At 48.5% G+C, this 22,122-nt stretch overlaps 1 protein-coding gene across 1 annotated transcript in view; it reads right to left on the bottom strand.

The window, feature by feature from the left end:
* Positions 1–6,394: 6,394 nt before the first annotated feature.
* Positions 6,395–22,122, bottom strand: part of LOC134603656 (phospholipid scramblase 1-like) — a 48,099-nt gene continuing 32,371 nt past the window's right edge. The window contains exons 6-8 of the mRNA XM_063449824.1: positions 15,932–16,093; positions 12,438–12,599; positions 6,395–7,164 (exon numbers count right to left, since the gene is read on the bottom strand). Coding sequence (XP_063305894.1) covers positions 7,102–7,164; positions 12,438–12,599; positions 15,932–16,093 — 387 coding nt within the window. The 3' untranslated portion in view covers positions 6,395–7,101. The remainder of the gene's footprint in view (positions 7,165–12,437; positions 12,600–15,931; positions 16,094–22,122) is intronic.

Here is a 22,122-nt window from a genome sequence, read left to right as displayed (position 1 = left end):
GGCCAGTCGGAGTTAGTTCTGTGAATACACTAATCTCACTGCTGCTATGTACTAATCTAGTAAATGCAATGGACGCTATGCACTGCCCCTGCTGGTGGATGTGAAACTCACATGTACTGCCACCCACTCTTAATCCACCAACCTCCTTGTTCCCACACCAAACTGCCATGTTTGATGAAACCTCCAGCAGATCGTACGCTAGCCCAGATAAATGTTGCTAGCCACTGCAAGACTGGAGGGTCCATGGCACATGCGCCAGGCTTGAATTCTGCTGAAATCTTGATAAAAAGAGATAATAATAATTTTAATATAATTAAAACTGTCTAACGACAAGGTGCTAAGAGCACACTGCGCCATCTGTATGTCCCCCCGGCCTGGCAATCAGGTCTCTAAACACGTTGATCTTGGTTACCCGAGGGTGGGTGCCTGCACCTGCCAACACACAGAGAAAGCGGTGTATCCAGGGAAACTTTTATTTTCAATTTATAATTTTGTAATTATTTTGTCTGTATAATGAATTAATTAAAAAAAATCATGTGCTTGTGACATCTTGTTCTGCTGATTGATGCATTTTGATTTAATTTATTTCCCTGCATCAAGCATTGTGATCACACTCTCATACATTAACTCAGTCCAACTGAATAGCCTGGTGGTCCTTCTTATATACTCAGACACACCTCCTCCTAAGCTTGGTTAATTCGTCACACCGTTCGGCTCAGATCACCATATTCGGTGATTGTTCCATCCCCCAGTGCCCCCTTGGTAAGGGTTACCCACCACAGATCATCCCACCCAGCATTCTAATGGAGCTATATCTCATCCCACCCAGCATTCTAATGGAGCTATATCTTATCTCAGCCCACCCAGCATTCTAATGGAGATATATCGTATCTCAGCCCACCCAGCATTCTAATAGAGCTATATCTTATCTCTTCTCACCCAGTATTCTAATGGAGCTATATCTTATCTCAGCCCACCCGGCATTCTAATGGAACTATATCTTATCTCAGCCCACCCGGCATTCTAATGGAGCTATATCTTATCTCAGCCCACCCGGCATTCTAATGGAGCTATATCTTATCTCAGCCCACCCGGCATTCTAATGGAGCTATATCTTATCTCAGCCCACCCGGCATTCTAATGGAGCTATATCTTATCTCATCCCACCCAGCATTCTAATGGAGCTTTATCTTATCTCATCCCACCCAGCATTCTAATGGAGCTATATCTTATCTCAGCCCACCCAGCATTCTAATGGAGCTATATCTTATCTCAGCCCACCCAGCATTCTAATGGAGCTATATCTTATCTCAGCCTACCCTGCATTCTAATGGAGCTTTATCTTATCTCAGCCCACCCGGCATTCTAATGGAGCTATATCTTATCTCAGCCCACCCGGCATTCTAATGGAGCTATATCTTATCTCAGCCCACCCGGCATTCTAATGGAGCTTTATCTTATCTCAGCCCACCCAGCATTCTAATGGAGCTATATCTTATCTCAGCCCACCCAGCATTCTAATGGAGCTATATCTTATCTCAGCCCACCCAGCATTCTAATGGAGATATATCTTATCTCAGCCCACCCAGCACTCTAATGGAGCTATATCTTATCTCAGCCCACCCGGCATTCTAATGGAGCTATATCTTATCTCATCCCACCCAGCATTCTAATGGAGCTATATCTTATCTCAGCCCACCCGGCATTCTAATGGAGCTATATCTTATCTCAGCCCACCCGGCATTCTAATGGAACTATATCTTATCTCAGCCCACCCAGCATTCTAATGGAGCTTTATCTTATCTCAGCCCACCCAGCATTCTAATGGAGCTATATCTTACCTCAGCCCACCCAGCATTCTAATGGAGCTATATCTTATATCATCCCACCCAGCATTCTAATGGAGCTATATCTTATCTCAGCCCACCCGGCATTCTAATGGAGCTATATCTTATCTCAGCCCACCCAGCATTCTAATGGAGATATATCTTATCTCAGCCCACCCAGCATTCTAATGGAGCTATATCTTATCTCAGCCCACCCAGCATTCTAATGGAGCTATATCTTATCTCAGCCCACCCAGCATTCTAATGGAGATATATCTTATCTCAGCCCACCCGGCATTCTAATGGAGCTATATCTTATCTCAGCCCACCCGGCATTCTAATGGAGCTTTATCTTATCTCAGCCCACCCAGCATTCTAATGGAGCTATTGTGGCGAAACCGACCTTGCCACGTGTCCTTGGAGGGGGCTGATTGCCCGCCTCTTGCCTTTGGACTATGGACCAGACTTTATGGGAATGTGATACCCCAGATAGCCATACCATGGAGCCTATTCATATAATGAAAGACTATGGGAAAGACTTTAGCTCCATGGCAATTGTACTGTGTGAGTAGGATCTGCGCGCTATTCGGTAGTTTTGTGCGTGCAGATCCCAGCTATCTGGGGATAGGTGAAATGTCTGTGTGTTATGTGTAAATGTGACTTTATGTATTTTAAAGTGTTTTATGTTGTTTTGCAACCATGTGGTTAATGGAGTCTGCCTTTAGTCCTGGGTAATTGGATTACTTCTCCAATTAACTCCAGGGCAGAAGGGAGGAAACCAGGGTGCATTGTGGGGATGTTTTTCTGCCAGCCAGAAAGGGACAAAATATACTTTTAGTAACTTTTGAACCCCTGGTCTGATCCATGCCATTTTTTAATATGTTGTTCCCCCGAATGGATTGATTGTGGATATGTATTTTTATGTGAATGTGATGTATGGTTTTAAAGTTATGAAAGTTGTGTAAAAGTATATTTTACACTGTATGCATAATGGGATTATGTGTCACACTAAGGGGAGGGGATGTGTGGGAGGTAACATCTATGTCATTGGTTCTTTTATGCCTCCCCCTGGGTGTGGCCTGTATGTGTGAGTTGGAAATAAAAGCCAGGCTGGATGAGCCAGTCCAGAGTTCCTGTTTTAACCTCAAAGTGATGTGTCGTCTCATTATTGGGGGAAGGATTTATTGTATGCTGTTCCAGTTGACTGCTAGGGGTACAAGCCTATTCGTATGGTTCCTATTCAATGGTCTACAGCATTCAAACGCTTGGGAGAATTTAAAGGTTTCTTGGATTCGGTGATTATGGTGTCTGCCAGAGTGCTTGGAGTCCTCAGGAAGCACTAGGAGCATCCTTTAACGGAGGTACCAAGTCGGGGTGCCAGGTGATCCGTTACAGCTATATCTTATCTCAGCCCACCCAGCATTCTAATGGAGCTATATCTTATCTCAGCCCACCCGGCATTCTAATGGAGCTTTATCTTATCTCAGCCCACACATCATTCTAATGGAGCTATATGAACTCAGCCCACCCAGTATTCTAATGGAGCTATATCTTATCTCAGCCCACCCAGCATTCTAATGGAGCTATATCTTATCTCATCCCACCCAGCATTCTAATGGAGCTATATCTTATCTCAGCCCACCCGGCATTCTAATGGAGCTATATCTTATCGCAGCCCACCCAGCATTCTAATGGAGCTTTATCTTATCTCAGCCCACACATCATTCTAATGGAGCTATATCTTATCTCATCCCACCCAGCATTCTAATGGAGCTATATCTTATCTCAGCCCACCCGGCATTCTAATGGAGCTATATCTTATCGCAGCCCACCCAGCATTCTAATGGAGCTTTATCTTATCTCAGCCCACACATCATTCTAATGGAGCTATATCTTATCTCAGCCCGCCCGGCATTCTAATGGAGCTATATCTTATCTCATCCCACCCAGCATTCTAATGGAGCTATATCTTATCTCATCCCACCCAGCATTCTAATAGAGCTATATCTTATCTCATCCCACCCAGCATTCTAATGGAGCTATATCTTATCTCATCCCACCCAGCATTCTAATGGAGCTATATCTTATCTCATCCCACCCAGCATTCTAATGGAGCTATATCTTATCTCAGCCCACCCGGCATTCTAATGGAGCTATATCTTATCGCAGCCCACCCAGCATTCTAATGGAGCTATATCTTATCTCATCCCACCCGGCATTCTAATGGAGCTATATCTTATCTCATCCCACCCAGCATTCTAATGGAGCTATATCTTATCTCATCCCACCCAGCATTCTAATGGAGCTATATCTTATCTCATCCCACCCAGCATTCTAATGGAGCTATATCTTATCTCATCCCACCCAGCATTCTAATGGAGCTATATCTTATCGCAGCCCACCCAGCATTCTAATGGAGCTATATCTTATCTCATCCCACCCAGCATTCTAATGGAGCTATATCTTATCTCATCCCACCCAGCATTCTAATGGAGCTATATCTTATCTCATCCCACCCAGCATTCTAATGGAGCTATATCTTATCTCATCCCACCCAGCATTCTAATGGAGCTATATCTTATCGCAGCCCACCCAGCATTCTAATGGAGCTTTATCTTATCTCAGCCCACCCAGCATTCTAATGGAGCTATATCTTATCGCAGCCCACCCAGCATTCTAATGGAGCTTTATCTTATCTCATCCCACCCAGCATTCTAATGGAGCTATATCTTATCTCAGCCCACCCAGCATTCTAATGGAGCTATATCTTATCGCAGCCCACCCAGCATTCTAATGGAGCTATATCTTATCGCAGCCCACCCAGCATTCTAATGGAGCTTTATCTTATCTCATCCCACCCAGCATTCTAATGGAGCTATATCTTATCTCAGCCCACCCAGCATTCTAATGGAGCTATATCTTATCTCATCCCACCCAGCATTCTAATGGAGCTATATCTTATCTCAGCCCACCCAGCATTCTAATGGAGCTATATCTTATCTCAGCCCACCCGGCATTCTAATGGAGCTATATCTTATCGCAGCCCACCCAGCATTCTAATGGAGCTTTATCTTATCTCAGCCCACCCGGCATTCTAATGGAGCTATATCTTATCTCAGCCCACCCGGCATTCTAATGGAGCTATATCTTATCTCATCCCACCCAGCATTTTAATGGAGCTATATCTTATCTCAGCCTACCCAGTATTCTAATGGAGCTATATCTTATCTCATCCCACCCAGTATTCTAATGGAGCTATATCTTATCTCAGCCCACCCAGCATTCTAATGGAGCTATATCTTATCTCATCCCACCCAGCATTCTAATGGAGCTATATCTTATCGCAGCCCACCCAGCATTCTAATGGAGCTATATCTTATCTCAGCCCACCCAGCATTCTAATGGAGCTATATCTTATCTCATCCCACCCAGCATTCTAATGGAGCTATATCTTATCTCAGCCCACCCAGCATTCTAATGGAGCTATATCTTATCTCAGCCCACCCAGCATTCTAATGGAGCTATATCTTATCTCAGCCCACCCAGCATTCTAATGGAGCTATATCTTATCTCATCCCACCCAGCATTCTAATGGAGCTATATCTTATCTCAGCCCACCCAGCATTCTAATGGAGCTATATCTTATCTCAGCCCACCTGGCATTCTAATGGAGCTATATCTTATCGCAGCCCACCCAGCATTCTAATGGAGCTTTATCTTATCTCAGCCCACCCAGCATTCTAATGGAGCTATATCTTATCTCAGCCCACCCGGCATTCTAATGGAACTATATCTTATCTCAGCCCACCCGGCATTCTAATGGAGCTATATCTTATCTCATCCCACCCAGCATTCTAATGGAGCTATATCTTATCTCAGCCCACCCAGCATTTTAATGGAGCTTTATCTTATCTCAGCCCACCCGGCATTCTAATGGAGCTATATCTTACCTCAGCCCACCCAGCATTCTAATGGAGCTATATCTTATCTCATCCCACCCAGCATTCTAATGGAGCTATATCTTATCTCAGCCTACCCAGCATTCTAATGGAGCTTTATCTTATCTCAGCCCACCCAGCATTCTAATGGAGCTATATCTTATCTCATCCCACCCAGCATTCTAATGGAGATATATCTTATCGCAGCCCACCCAGCATTCTAATGGAGCTATATCTTATCTCAGCCCACCCAGCATTCTAATGGAGATATATCTTATCGCAGCCCACCCAGCATTCTAATGGAGCTATATGTTAACTCAGCCCACTGAGTGTCAGCTTACTGGGTGATTTCTCCCTGAAGCTGCACCTTATCCCCCATGATGTTCCGTTATGTCATATCATTGGTTTAAATGATCCGCTACATTCAGGGCTCACAGTTGTGTTCTTGTACATAAACCAGCTGAGTAAATACAATATGTATACTAAGCACAAACTGTTTGCTATGCTGGAACTTTATTAATATTAAAGCACCATAACCACTACAGCAGACTGCAATGTGTACCCTGGCACCCTCCCATTTTCTAACAGTTTGACTCCATACCCGAGGACTGTCGGGTGCCGGTCATTGCCATTATGGGGAGCCAGAACTTCTTCTCCGGAGCTCATCCCAGCCAAAGAGCTAAACTGTGCACTGCGGGGTTTAGCTCAACGCAGAGAGCTTGTGGCTCAAATAGAGGCAGCGCCTGGCCCACCCAGATATTAGGGCTGGGTGCCATGGCACTCCTGTAGTGTCTATGGTGTTTGGAGTGTTTCTTTAATCTATGCACTCACATGGGATGCGTTAGGAAATGAAAACAACGCTGTTTAGTGTCATGTTTTTCACATCACAGTAAGGGCTTGTTACTGGAAGCGCTGTTACGCATTCGTTTATTGGACGCCATCTCTTTGCAGAGTATCCAACATTTATTTCGTGTGAGTGTTAAACGTTTCTCCACCTTTATTCGTGCGGCCATCGCTGCTGGGGTCCTGGGGCAATCCATTAATATCCTGCCGGTTCCTACTACCCCCGACCATTCAGGCACTCTTTATATTTCCATTTTTAGCAGATCCAAAGTTAGCCGTTTTTGCTTTACAGTGACCACTTCAGCTCCATTTTGTATCCTGAGTAAATTTTATTATAGATAAGATAATATTAAATCTGTACAGAATAAAGGCATTCATACCAAGAATTGTAAACCATGGATATTAATCCTCCCAGAGGTATGTGGAGGAGGGGAGCGGCAGGAAGGGGTTAAAGTTCATTTGGGGTTCAGGGAGGGGGGGCAAGTTTTGGGCTGTTAGCTACTGATCACCGTCTGCCGCTCCAACTTGGCTCTCGATCTCTCAAAAAAGACATAGTCCTGGAAGATATAAAAATAAATGCACGTTATACTTTTAACTACAGTCCCCACCTATCATGTTGTTGGAAGGTTAAAGGAAAGGATTTTACACATTACCGTTCCTGAACTGCAGAGATATATCAACACAACAACCACCCATAACAACACACGCACACAAAAAACACTCCTGTAGCAACACATAGCACACAACAATCATCTCTGTAACAACAAACAGCACACAACAACCATCTCTGTAATAACACACAGCACACAACAACCATCTCTGTAACAACACGCAGCACACAACAACCATCTCTGTAACAACACACAACAACCATCTCTGTAACAACACGCAGCACACAACAACCATCTCTGTAACAACATGCAGCACACAACAACCATCTCTGTAATAACACGCAGCAGACAACAACCATCTCTGTAACAACACGCAGCACACAACAACCATCTCTGTAACAACACACAACAACCATCTCTGTAACAACACGCAGCACACAACAACCATCTCTGTAACAACACGCAGCACACAACAACCATCTCTGTAATAACACACAGCACACAACAACCATCTCTGTTACAACACACAGCACACAACAACCATCTCTGTAACAACACGCAGCACACAACAACCATCTCTGTAACAACACGCAGCACACAACAACCATCTCTGTAATAACACACAGCACACAACAACCATCTCTGTTACAACAAACAGCACACAACAACCATCTCTGTAACAACACGCAGCACACAACAACCATCTCTGTAACAACACGCAGCAGACAACAACCATCTCTGTAACAACACGCAGCACACAACAACCATCTCTGTAATAACACACAGCACACAACAACCATCTCTGTTACAACAAACAGCACACAACAACCATCTCTGTAATAACACACAGCACACAACAACCATCTCTGTAACAACACGCAGCACACAACAACCATCTCTTTAATGACACACAGCACACAACAACCATCTCTGTAACAACACGCAGCAGACAACAACCATCTCTGTAACAACACGCAGCACACAACAACCATCTCTGTAACAACACGCAACACACAACAACCATCCCTGTAACAACACGCAGCACACAACAACCATCTCTGTAACAACACGCAGCACACAACAACCATCTCTGTAATAACACACAGCACACAACAACCATCTCTGTAATAACACACAGCACACAACAACCATCTCTGTAACAACACGCAGCACACAACAACCATCTCTGTAACAACACGTAGCACACAACAACCATCTCTGTAACAACACATAGCACACAACAACCATCTCTGTAACAACACGCAGCAGACAACAACCATCTCTGTAACAACACGCAGCACACAACAACCATCTCTGTAACAACACGCAGCACATAACAACCGCCAATAAAAACATGCAGTACACAACAACCATCCAAAGCACACAACAACCATCTCTAACAACATGCAGCACACAATAACCACCTTTGTAACAACACACAGCACCCATAACATGCAGCACACAACAACCCTCATAACAACATGCAGTACAGAACAACCACCCTTAACAAAACATATCACACAACAGCCATCTCTGTAACAACACACACTACCCATAAAAACACGCAGCACACAACAACCACCCATAACAACAGTAGGCACACAACAACCACCTCTGTAACAACACGCAGCACAAAACAACCACCCATAACACGCAGCACACAACGGCCCATAACAAAAGGCAGCACACAACAATCATCTCTGTAACTCTGTAACAACACACAGCACACAACAATCAACCATAGCAACATGCAGCACACAACAACCACCCATAACAACACAGCAACCATCTCTAAAGACACGCAGCACACAACAATCACTTCTGTATCAACACACAGCACACAACAACCACCCATAACAACACAACAATCATCTATGTAACTCTGTAACACACAGCACACAACAATCAACCATAACAACACGCAGCACACAACAACTACCCATAACAACACAAAAACCACTCTGTAACAACACGCAGCACACAACAATCACCCATAACAACACAACAACCATCTCTAACAACACGCAGTACACAACAACCACCCATAACAACACAACAACCATCTCTGTAACAACACGCAGAACACAACAACCACCCATAACACGCAGCACATAACAACCCATCATAACAAAACGTAGCACTCAACAACCATCGCCTTATCTCACAGTTAGGATAGCCTTATGCCTATCCCACGCATGCTTAAACTCCTTCACTGTGTTAACCTCTACCACTTCAGCTGGAAGGCTATTCCATGCATCCACTACCCTCTCAGTAAAGTAATACTTCCTGATATTATTTTTAAACCTTTTTAAACCTATTTTTAACCTTTCCTGGTAAGTTTTATCCTGCAATCCATGAACCAGTTTAGTAGCCCTTCTTTGAACTCTCTCTAAGGTATCAATATCCTTCTGAAGATAGGGTCTCCAGTACTGTGTACAGTACTCCAAGTGAGGTCTCACCAGTGTTCTGTACAATGGCATGAGCACTTCCCTCTTTCTACTGCTAATACCTCTCCCTATACAACCAAGCATTCTGCTAGCATTTCCTGCTGCTCTATTACATTGTCTGCCTACCTTTAAGTCCTCAGAAATAATCACCCCTAAATCCCTTTCCTCAGATGTTGAGGTTAGGACTCTATGAAATATTCTGTACTCTGCCCTTGGGTTTTTACGTCCAAGATGCATTATCTTGCACTTATCCACATTAAATGTGTCAGTTGCCACAACTCTGACCATTTTTCTAGTTTACCTAAATCATTTGCCATTTGGCTTATCCCTCCTGGAACATCAACCCTGTTACATATCTTAGTATCATCCGCAAAAATACACACCTTACCATCAAGACCTTCTGCAATATCACTAATAAAAATATTAAAGAGAATGGGTCCAAGTACAGATCCCTGAGGTACCCCACTGGTGACAAGCCCAAGCTTCGAATATACTCCATTGACTACAACCCTCTGTTGCCTGTCACTCAGCCACTGCCTTACCCATTCAACAATATTGGAATCCAAACTCAAAGATTGTAGTTTATTGATAAGCCTTCTATGTGCAACAGTGTCAAAAGCCTTACTGAAATCTAGGTAAGCAATGTCTACTGCACCACCCTTATCTATAAGTTTAGTTACCCAATCAAAAAAATCAATAAGATTAGTTTGGCATGATCTCCCTGAAGTAAACCCATGTTGTCTCTGATCTTGAAATCCATGTGTTTTTAGATGTTCAACAATCCTATCCTTTAACATGGTTTCCATCACTTTCCCCACTACTGAAGTAAGGCTTACTGGCCTATAGTTGCCCGACTCCTCCCTATTACCTTTCTTGTGAATGGGCACAACATTCGCTAACTTCCAATCTTCTGGGACTACTCCTGTTATCAATGATTGGTTAAATACATCTGTTAATGTCTTTGCTAGTACACCACTAAGCTCTTTTAATAGCTTTGGGTGTATTCCATCAGGTCCCATTGACTTATTTGTCTTTACTATTGACAGTTGAAATAGAACCTCTTCCTCTGTAAACTCACGTGTAATAAATGACATGTAAGAACACACAGCACACAACAACCCCCCATAACAACACACATCACACAAAACCATCTCTGCAACAAAACCAAACCACCAATAACAACACACAGCACATGATAACAATCTCTAACACATTGCACTACACAACAACCATCTCTGTAACAACACACAACAGCCACCCATAACAACATGCAGCACACAACAACCATCTCAGTGTTAAGACCTGCAGTGGTTATGGTACTGCGGCCTTCTATTCCTTTTCCAATAGCTGAGCATAAGTGATTATAGCTGCAGTAGGAAGTAGAGGAATAGTGTAGATGAATGCAGCTTCCAAGACGATTCTCCTCAGCAAATAGAATATTCCCCAAACATGAGCCTAGACTTCATGAAGGGTGTAACAGGAATCAAGTTTATTGAAAACAGGCTGGCTTTTATGAGAAATCCTCCTGCAAAAGGACCTCCCACAGCAAAAAAAGACAATAACCAATCACCATACAGTTTTACAGTAATACCCGCCTTCCCTCTGCCTGAGAGATATTGAGATAAGTTAAGGAGTAAATCAATTATCTCCAGGCAAAAGTTGGAACACCCCTTTCCCCACAAGGCATCCCCACAAATTACGTATCCCCTGATAGCCCCGATCTGGGGGACAGACATATCCAAATTTCACCCAGATCGGTTCAGGAGTTCTTAAAAAGTATGGAAGTCATATTTCACCAATTCAGAAAAAGGTAAAAAACGAAGTACCAAATGGATCCTCCTGGCTCATAGGAGCAATTGCTCCCCTTGTCCGTACGAACAAAATTACCGAATGGCGCTCTCCTGGCTGTTCGGTAACTAAAAGAAGCAGGCGTTCGGTAGTTTCAGCGGTGGTTCGTGAGGTCGAGTGTCCGATTTTAGTTCCAGACACTCGACGACCAAGTCCAGCTGACTCCCCTCGTGCGAACAAGATGGCCGCCGTTTTCTATTCCACGTGGCGTTCGGCTATACGAACAGCGGCCGCCCAGGGAGCACTTAATAGTCGGTTCTTTTGAAGTTAATGAGCCAGGAGGGTGGTCGGTGTTCGGTAGTTTCAAACTACCAAACCAATATTCAATATACATGCAATATTTGTAGGAAAAAGCCAGAACAAAGAAGAAAATATTAAACAGAAATCTATTTTCTTCACACTCATGAAGAGTGTACACAGTACAGTACACAACAGCCACCCATAACACACAGTAAACAACAACCATCTCTGTAACAACACACAGCACACAACAAACACCTCTGTAACAACACGCATCACACAACCACATCACACAACATCCATCTCTGTAACAACAACACGCAGTACACAGCAACCACTCATAACAAGATGCAGCGCACGACAACCAGCCATAACACGCAGCACACAACAAACACCTCTGTAACAGCACACAGCACACAACAACCATCTCTGTAACACCCAGCAGCCAACAACCACCCATAACAACACGCAGCACACAACAACCACTCCTGTAACAACATGCAGCACACAACAACCACCCATAACAACACGCAGTACACAACAACCACTCCTGTAACAGCACGCAGCACACAACAACCACTCCTGTAACAGCACGCAGCACACAACAAGCACATCTATTACAGCATTACATATAATAACCTCCCCTACAGGCACTGAATATTCTAATTGTGTCGGAGAACTCACCAGGAGGAAACAAGCTCCCAATAACACTGCTTTCATCTTCACATCCAGATCTTTAGGAAACTGTATCCCAAAGTTATCTGCATCTGTGAAAATTTCCTTTGGTAAACCACTCCACTGCTTACTGATTAGGCCAACACTTCGCGATTCGCACAACGGCTTCACCTGGCAAAAAAACAAAATGTCACGGTTTTACAGCTACATATAGTCAATTGGAATGGCAGAGAACGAGGAGGGAGGGAATGGCAGAGAATGAGGAGGGAGGGAGGGAATGGCAGAGAACGAGGAGGGAGGGAGTGAATGGCTTAAAACGAGGAGGGAGTGAATGGCAGAGAACGAGGAGGGAGTGAATGGCAGAGAACGAGGAGGGAGGGAATGGCAGAGAACGAGAAGGGAGGGAATGGCAGAGAACGAGAAGGGAGGGAATGGCAGAGAATGAGCAGGGAGGGAGGGAATGGCAGAGAACGAGGAGGGAGGGAGTGAATGGCTTAAAACGAGGAGGGAGTGAATGGCAGAGAACGAGGAGGACGGGAATGGCAGAGATTGAAGAGGGAATGGCTTAAAACGAGGAGGGAGGGAGGGAATGGCAGAGAACGAGGGGGAGGGAGGGAATGGCAGAGAACGAGGAGGGAGGGAGGGAATGGCAGAGAATGAGGAGGGAGGGAATGGCAGAGAATGAGGAGGGAGGGAATGGCAGAGAATGAGGAGGGATGGAATGGCAGAGAATGAGGAGGGAGGGAATGGCAGAGAACGAGGAGGGAGGGAGGGAATGGCAGAGAACCAGGAGGATGGGAATGGCAGAGAACGAGGAGGATGGGAATGGCAGAGAACGAGGAGGGAGGGAGGGAACGGCAGAGAATGAAGAGGGAATGGCTTAAAACGAGGAGGGAGGGAATGGCAGAAAACGAGGAGGGAATGGCAGAGAACGAGGAGGAAGGGAATGCAGAGAACGAGGAGGGAGGGAATGGCAGAGCACGAGGAGGGAGGGAATGGCAGAGCACGAGGAGGGAGTGAATGGCAGAGCACGAGGAGGGAGGGAATGGCAGAGAATGAGGAGGGAGGGAGGGAATGGCAGAGAACGAGGAGGGAGGAAATGGCAGAGAATGAGGAGGGAGGGAGTGAATGGCAGAGAATGAGGAGGGAGGGAGTGAATGGCAGAGAATGAGGAGGGAGGGAGTGAATGGCTTAAAACGAGGAGGGAGTGAATGGCAGAGAACGAGGAGGACGGGAATAGCAGAGATTGAAGAGGGAATGGCTTAAAACGAGGAGGGAGGGAGGGAATGGCAGAGAACGAGGGGGAGGGAGGGAATGGCAGAGAACGAGGAGGGAGGGAGGGAATGGCAGAGAATGAGGAGGGAGGGAATGGCAGAGAATGAGGAGGGAGGGAATGGCAGAGAACGAAGAGGGAGGGAATGGCAGGTATAGTGCTCGCCCTACAGGAATAGCAGAGAGAGCTGCAGGGCAGGATGGAGGTGCAGTGACAGAGCTGTGTGTGGGGTCAGTACAGAAATAGCAGAGAGAGCTGCAGGGTAGGATGGAGGTGCAGTGACAGAGCTGTGTGTGGGGTCAGTACAGGAATGGCAGAGAACGAGGAGGATGGGAATGGCAGAGAACGGAGGAGGGAGGGAGGGAACGGCAGATAATGAAGAGGGAATGGCTTAAAACGAGGAGGGAGGGAATGGCAGAGAACGAGGGGGGAATGGCAGAGAACGAGGGGGGAATGGCAGAGAACGAGGAGGAAGGGAATGCAGAGAACGAGGAGGGAGGGAATGGCAGAGAACAAGGAGGGAGGGAATGGCAGAGAACAATGAGGGAGGGAGGGAATGGCAGAGCACGAGGAGGGAGGGAATGGCAGAGAACGGAGGAGGGAGGGAGGGAACGGCAGATAATGAAGAGGGAATGGCTTAAAACGAGGAGGGAGGGAATGGCAGAGAACGAGGGAGGAATGGCAGAGAACGAGGGGGGAATGGCAGAGAACGAGGAGGAAGGGAATGCAGAGAACGAGGAGGGAGGGAATGGCAGAGAACAAGGAGGGAGGGAATGGCAGAGAACAATGAGGGAGGAAGGGAATGGCAGAGCACGAGGAGGGAGGGAATGGCAGAGCACGAGGAGGGAGGGAGGGAATGGCAGAGCACGAGGAGGGAGGGAATGGCAAAGAACGAGGAGGGAGGGAATGGCAGAGAACGAGGAGGAAGGGAATGGCAGAGAACGAGGAGGGAGGGAATGGCAGAGGACGAGGAGGAAGGGAATGGCAGAGGACGAGGAGGGAGGGAATGGCAGAGAACGAGGAGGGAGGGAATGGCAGAGAACGAGGAGGGAGAGAATGGCAGAGAACAAGGAGGGAGGGAGGGAATGGCAGAGAACGAGGAGGATGGGAATGGAAGAGAACGAGAGGGAGGGAGGGAATGGCAGAGAATGAGGAGGGAGGGAATGGCAGAAAACGAGGGGGGAATGGCAGAGAACGAGGAGGAAGGGAATGCAGAGAACGAGGAGGAAGGGAATGCAGAGAACGAGGAGGGAGGGAATGGCAGAGAACGAGGAGGGAGGGAATGGCAGAGAACAAGGAGGGAGGGAATGGCAGAGAACAAGGAGGGAGGGAATGGCAGAGAACAAGGAGGGAGGGAGGAAATGGCAGAGAACAAGGAGGGAGGAAATGGCAGAGAACAAGGAGGGACGAAGGGAATGGCAGAGCACGAGGAGGGAGGGAATGGCAGAGAACGAGGAGGGAGGAAATGGCAGAGAACAAGGAGGGAGGAAGGGAATGGCAGAGCACGAGGAGGGAGGGAATGGCAGAGAACGAGGAGGGAGGGAATGGCAGAGAACGAGGAGGGAGGGAGGGAATGGCAGAGCACGAGGAGGGAGGGAATGGCAGAGAACGAGGAGGGAGGGAATGGCAGAGAACGAGGAGGGAGGGAATGGCAGAGAACGAGGAGGGAGGGAATGGCAGAGAACGAGGAGGGAGGGAATGGCAGAGGAAGAGAAGGGAGGGAATGGCAGAGGACGAGGAGGGAGGGAATGGCAGAGGACGAGGAGGGAGGGAATGGCAGAGAACGAGGAGGGAGGGAATGGCAGAGAACGAGGAGGGAGGGAATGGCAGAGGACGAGGAGGGAGGGAATGGCAGAGAACGAGGAGGGAGGGAATGGCAGAGAACGAGGAGGGAGGGAATGGCAGAGGAAGAGAAGGGAGGGAATGGCAGAGGACGAGGAGGGAGGGAATGGCAGAGGACGAGGAGGGAGGGAATGGCAGAGAACGTGGAGGAAGGGAATGGTAGAGAGCGAGGAGGGAGAAAGGGGTAGAGAAAGAGAACGAAGGGAATCGCAGAGAATGAATAAAGATGGAGGGAATAGCACAGAAACAGGAAGGAGGAAGGGAATGTAAGAGAAGGGAGGGAATGGCGGAGAACAAGGAGAGAGGGAGGGAGTGCATGTCAGAGAACGAACAGTACAGGAAAAAAACCTCTTCCAGTACAGACTTTTGGTTAGTTGTGTTTTCTCACCTGAAAATTGACGTCCCCACAGCAGTTTGACATGATACACGGTCCCACTACTTTCAACACTGGCTCACGGGTCTCTGTTAGAAGGGTGTATTTTGGAACAAATGGATGCCACGACTGTGCTACGTACCCAATGGTATGTCCAGGTGGACTCTGAACCTCCATCTGTCATTAGAAAGAAATGGAGGTATAGTGCTCGTCTTACAGGAATATCAGAGAGAGCTGCAGGGCAGGATGGAGGTGCAGTGACAGGGCTGTGTGTGGGGTCAGTACAGGAATAGCAGAGAGAGCTGCAGGGCTGGATGGAGGTGTAGTGACAGAGCTGTGTGGGGGGTCAGTACAGGAATAGCAGAGAGAGCTGCAGGGCAGGATGGAGGTGTAGTGACAGAGCTGTGTGTGGGGTCAGTACAGGAATAGCAGAGAGCTGCAGGGCAGGATGGAGGTGCAGTGACAGAGCTGTGTGTGGGGTCAGTACAGGAATAGCAGAGAGCTGCAGGGCAGGATGGAGGTGCAGTGACAGAGCTGTGTGTGGGGTCAGTACAGGAATAGCAGAGAGAGCTGCAGGGCAGGATGGAGGTGCAGTGACAGGGCTGTGTGTGGGGTCAGTACAGGAATAGCAGAGAGAGCTGCAGGGCTGGATGGAGGTGTAGTGACAGAGCTGTGTGTGGGGTCAATACAGGAATAGCAGAGAGAGCTGCAGGGCAGGATGGAGGTGCAGTGACAGAGCTGTGTGTGGGGTCAGTACAGGAATAGCAGAGAGAGCTGCAGGGCAGGATGGAGGTGCAGTGACAGAGCTGTGTGTGGGGTCAGTACAGGAATAGCAGAGAGAGAGAGCTGCAGGGCAGGATGGAGGTGCAGTGACAGAGCTGTGTGTGGGGTCAGTACAGGAATAGCAGAGAGAGCTGCAGGGCAGGATGGAGGTGCAGTGACAGAGCTGTGTGTGGGGTCAGTACAGGAATAGCAGAGAGAGCTGCAGGGCAGGATGGAGGTGCAGTGACAGAGCTATGTGTGGGGTCAGTACAGGAATAGCAGAGAGAGCTGCAGGGCAGGATGGAGGTGTAGTGACAGAGCTGTGTGTGGGGTCAGTACAGGAATAGCAGAGAGAGCTGCAGGGTAGGATGGAGGTGTAGTGACAGAGCTGTGTGTGGGGTCAGTACAGGAATAGCAGAGAGAGCTGCAGGGCAGGATGGAGGTGCAGTGACCGAGCTGTGTGTGGGGTCAGTACAGGAATAGCAGAGAGAGCTGCAGGGCAGGATGGAGGTGTAGTGACAGAGCTGTGTGTGGGGTCAGTACAGGAATAGCAGAGAGAGCTGCAGGGCAGGATGGAGGTGCAGTGACAGAGCTGTGTGTGGGGTCAGTACAGGAATAGCAGAGAGAGCTGCAGGGTAGGATGGAGGTGTAGTGACAGAGCTGTGTGTGGGGTAAGTACAGGAATAGCAGAGAGAGCTGCAGGGCAGGATGGAGGTGTAGTGACAGAGCTGTGTGTGGGGTCAGTACAGGAATAGCAGAGAGAGCTGCAGGGTAGGATGGAGGTGTAGTGACAGAGCTGTGTGTGGGGTACGTACAGGAATAGCAGAGAGAGCTGCAGGGCAGGATGGAGGTGCAGTGACAGAGCTGTGTGTGGGGTCAGTACAGGAATAGCAGAGAGAGCTGCAGGGCAGGATGGAGGTGCAGTGACAGAGCTGTGTGTGGGGTCAGTACAGGAATAGCAGAGAGAGCTGCAGGGCAGGATGGAGGTGCAGTGACAGAGCTGTGTGTGGGGTCAGTACAGGAATAGCAGAGAGAGCTGCAGGGCAGGATGGAGGTGTAGTGACAGAGCTGTGTGTGGGGTCAGTACAGGAATAGCAGAGAGAGCTGCAGGGCAGGATGGAGGTGCAGTGACAGAGCTGTGTGTGGGGTCAGTACAGGAATAGCAGAGAGAGCTGCAGGGCAGGATGAAGGTGCAGTGACAGAGCTGTGTGTGGGGTCAGTACAGGAATAGCAGAGAGAGCTGCAGGGCAGGATGGAGGTGTAGTGACAGAGCTGTGTGTGGGGTCAGTACAGGAATAGCAGAGAGAGCTGCAGGGCAGGATGGAGGTGCAGTGACAGAGCTGTGTGTGGGGTCAGTACAGGAATAGCAGAGAGAGCTGCAGGGCAGGATGGAGGTGCAGTGACAGAGCTGTGTGTGGGGTCAGTACAGGAATAGCAGAGAGAGCTGCAGGGCAGGATGGAGGTGCAGTGACAGAGCTGTGTGTGGGGTCAGTACAGGAATAGCAGAGAGAGCTGCAGGGCAGGATGGAGGTGCAGTGACAGAGCTGTGTGTGGGGTCAGTACAGGTGATGTGGAATTATTAAAAATTATTATTGTACTTGTATTGAATTATTGTACTAACTCCATTTTAACCTTATATTGTGACAATCCTCCATTTTGTCCTCCTAACCTGACTTCTTCAAATCCTCCATTTTGTCCTCATGACTTAACTTGTTCATTTTAAAACTACCTTACGTGACTGAATTTCCCAACCCAATTAATACAGTAGACAAAGACCGTGTTTCCTACAAGGACAAGTACCAGGAGGTGCTGGCTACTCCTTAAGACTTGCCGGCTACTCCTTAGGACTTGTAAGATAGTATAGTTTGAAGGCCACGAGAACACAGTAGTAATGAAATGTTCTATTCATAAGAGACCTTGCACCTGGACATGAGGCCTGATATCACTGACTGTGTAAAATGACGCTCAAGCCCCCCTTTCCACCGAGTAAACCTCATGCTGGGAAAGATGGCGCCTGAGCCTTCTGTCCACACCCTTGCCCAGAACAATACCACCTCCCGGTGGGAGGACACCTAGCTGGTCACTCAAACCCCTGAGCCAATTAATAATATTGGTGGGTGGACACGAAGTTAGTCACATAATGTTTAATCCAATCAATGATGTTTATTAGTTATTATCTGATATTCAATGATGATGTCATTTTGCTTTTAAAAAGATCTGCACAACTGTTTTCCAACCAGATTGTATTAAATTTTCTGAAGTGCTTTTAACCTGAACTCCATGTGTCAGTGTGAGCTTACTTCTGCGTATACGCAATTTAATCATCTCAGATTTGGACAGGAACAGATAGACATTTAAACATATTTGTTTATTTCTAAATTAATCTACATCACAGGAATAGCAGAGAGAGCTGCAGGGCAGGATGAAGGTGCAGTGACAGAGCTGTGTGTGGGGTCAGTACAGGAATAGCAGAGAGGGCTGCGGGGCAGGATAGAGGTGTAGTGACAGAGCTGTGTGTGGGGTCAGTACAGGAATAGCAGAGAGAGCTGCAGGGCAGGATGGAGGTGTAGTGACAGAGCTGTGTGTGGGGTCAGTACAGGAATAGCAGAGAGAGCTGCAGGGCAGGATGGAGGTGTAGTGACAGGGCTGTGTGTGGGGTCAGTACAGGAATAGCAGAGAGAGCTGCAGGGCAGGATGGAGGTGTAGTGACAGAGCTGTGTGTGGGGTCAGTACAGGAATAGCAGAGAGAGCTGCAGGGCAGGATGGAGGTGTAGTGACAGAGCTGTGTGTGGGGTCACTACAGGAATAGCAGAGAGAGCTGCAGGGTAGGATGGAGGTGCAGTGACAGAGCTGTGTGTGGGGTCAGTACAGGAATAGCAGAGAGAGCTGCAGGGCAGGATGGAGGTGTAGTGACAGAGCTGTGTGTGGGGTCAGTACAGGAATAGCAGAGGGAGCTGCAGGGCAGGATGGAGGTGTAGTGACAGGGCTGTGTGGGGGGTCAGTACAGGAATAGCAGAGAGAGCTGCAGGGTAGGATGGAGGTGCAGTGACAGAGCTGTGTGTGGGGTCAGTACAGGAATAGCAGAGAGAGCTGCAGGGCAGGATGGAGGTGCAGTGACAGGGCTGTGTGGGGGGTCAGTACAGGAATAGCAGAGAGAGCTGCAGGGTAGGATGGAGGTGCAGTGACAGAGCTGTGTGTGGGGTCAGTACAGGAATAGCAGAGAGAGCTGCAGGGCAGGATGGAGGTGTAGTGACAGAGCTGTGTGTGGGGTCAGTACAGGAATAGCAGAGGGAGCTGCAGGGCAGGATGGAGGTGCAGTGACAGAGCTGTGTGGGGTCAGTACAGGAATAGCAGAGAGAGCTGCAGAGCAGGATGGGGGTGTAGTGACAGAGCTGTGTGTGGGGTCAGTACAGGAATAGCAGAGAGAGCTGCAGGGCAGGATGGAGGTGCAGTGACAGAGCTGTGTGTGGGGTCAGTACAGGAATAGCAGAGAGAGCTGCAGGGCAGGATGGAGGTGCAGTGACAGAGCTGTGTGTGGGGTCAGTACAGGAATAGCAGAGAGAGCTGCAGGGCAGGATGGAGGTGCAGTGACAGAGCTGTGTGTGGGGTCAGTACAGGAATAGCAGAGAGAGCTGCAGGGCAGGATGGAGGTGCAGTAACAGAGCTGTGTGTGGGGTCAGTACAGGAATAGCAGAGAGAGCTGCAGAGCAGGATGGAGGTGTAGTGACAGAGCTGTGTGAGGGGTCAGTACAGGAATAGCAGAGGGAGCTGCAGGGCAGGATGGAGGTGCAGTGACAGAGCTGTGTGTGGGGTCAGTACAGGAATAGCAGAGAGAGCTGCAGGGCAGGATGGAGGTGCAGTGACAGAGCTGTGTGTGGGGTCAGTACAGGAATAGCAGAGAGAGCTGCAGGGCAGGATGGAGGTGCAGTAACAGAGCTGTGTGTGGGGTCAGTACAGGAATAGCAGAGAGAGCTGCAGAGCAGGATGGAGGTGAAGTGACAGAGCTGTGTGAGGGGTCAGTACAGGAATAGCAGAGGGAGCTGCAGGGCAGGATGGAGGTGCAGTGACAGAGCTGTGTGTGGGGTCAGTACAGGAATAGCAGAGAGAGCTGCAGGGCAGGATGGAGGTGCAGTGACAGAGCTGTGTGTGGGGTCAGTACAGGAATAGCAGAGAGAGCTGCAGGGCAGGATGGAGGTGCAGTAACAGAGCTGTGTGTGGGGTCAGTACAGGAATAGCAGAGAGAGCTGCAGGGCAGGATGGAGGTGTAGTGACAGAGCTGTGTGTGGGGTCAGTACAGGAATAGCAGAGAGAGTTGCAGGGCAGGATGGAGGTGCAGTGACAGAACTGTGTGGGGGGTCAGTACAGGAATAGCAGAGAGAGCTGCAGGGCAGGATGGAGGTGCAGTGACAGAGCTGTGTGTGGGGTCAGTACAGGAATAGCAGAGAGAGCTGCAGGGCAGGATGGAGGTGCAGTTACAGAGCTGTGTGTGGGGTCAGTACGGGAATAGCAGAGAGAGCTGCAGGGCAGGATGGAGGTATAGTGACAGAGCTGTGTGTGGGGTCAGTACAGGAATAGCAGAGAGAGCTGCAGGGCAGGATGGAGGTGCAGTGACAGAGCTGTGTGTGGGGTCAGTACAGGAATAGCAGAGAGAGATGCAGGGCAGGATGGAGGTTCAGTGACAGAGCTGTGTGTGGGGTCAGTACAGGAATAGCAGAGAGAGCTGCAGGGCAGGATGGAGGTGCAGTGACAGAGCTGTGTGTGGGGTCAGTACAGGAATAGCAGAGAGAGCTGCAGGGCAGGATGGAGGTGCAGTAACAGAGCTGTGTGTGGGGTCAGTACAGGAATAGCAGAGAGAGCTGCAGGGCAGGATGGAGGTGTAGTGACAGAGCTGTGTGTGGGGTCAGTAGAGGAATAGCAGAGAGAGTTGCAGGGCAGGATGGAGGTGCAGTGACAGAACTGTGTGGGGGGTCAATACAGGAATAGCAGAGAGAGCTGCAGGGCAGGATGGAGGTGCAGTGACAGAGCTGTGTGTGGGGTCAGTACAGGAATAGCAGAGAGAGCTGCAGGGCAGGATGGAGGTGCAGTGACAGAGCTGTGTGTGGGGTCAGTACAGGAATAGCAGAGAGAGCTGCAGGGCAGGATGGAGGTGCAGTAACAGAGCTGTGTGTGGGGTCAGTACAGGAATAGCAGAGAGAGCTGCAGAGCAGGATGGAGGTGAAGTGACAGAGCTGTGTGAGGGGTCAGTACAGGAATAGCAGAGGGAGCTGCAGGGCAGGATGGAGGTGCAGTGACAGAGCTGTGTGTGGGGTCAGTACAGGAATAGCAGAGAGAGCTGCAGGGCAGGATGGAGGTGCAGTGACAGAGCTGTGTGTGGGGTCAGTACAGGAATAGCAGAGAGAGCTGCAGGGCAGGATGGAGGTGCAGTAACAGAGCTGTGTGTGGGG

This window comes from Pelobates fuscus, chromosome 3 (assembly GCF_036172605.1).
Source record: "Pelobates fuscus isolate aPelFus1 chromosome 3, aPelFus1.pri, whole genome shotgun sequence".
Classification (NCBI taxonomy): Eukaryota; Metazoa; Chordata; class Amphibia; order Anura; family Pelobatidae; genus Pelobates; species Pelobates fuscus.
This window is presented reverse-complemented; position numbering and strand designations above follow the sequence as displayed.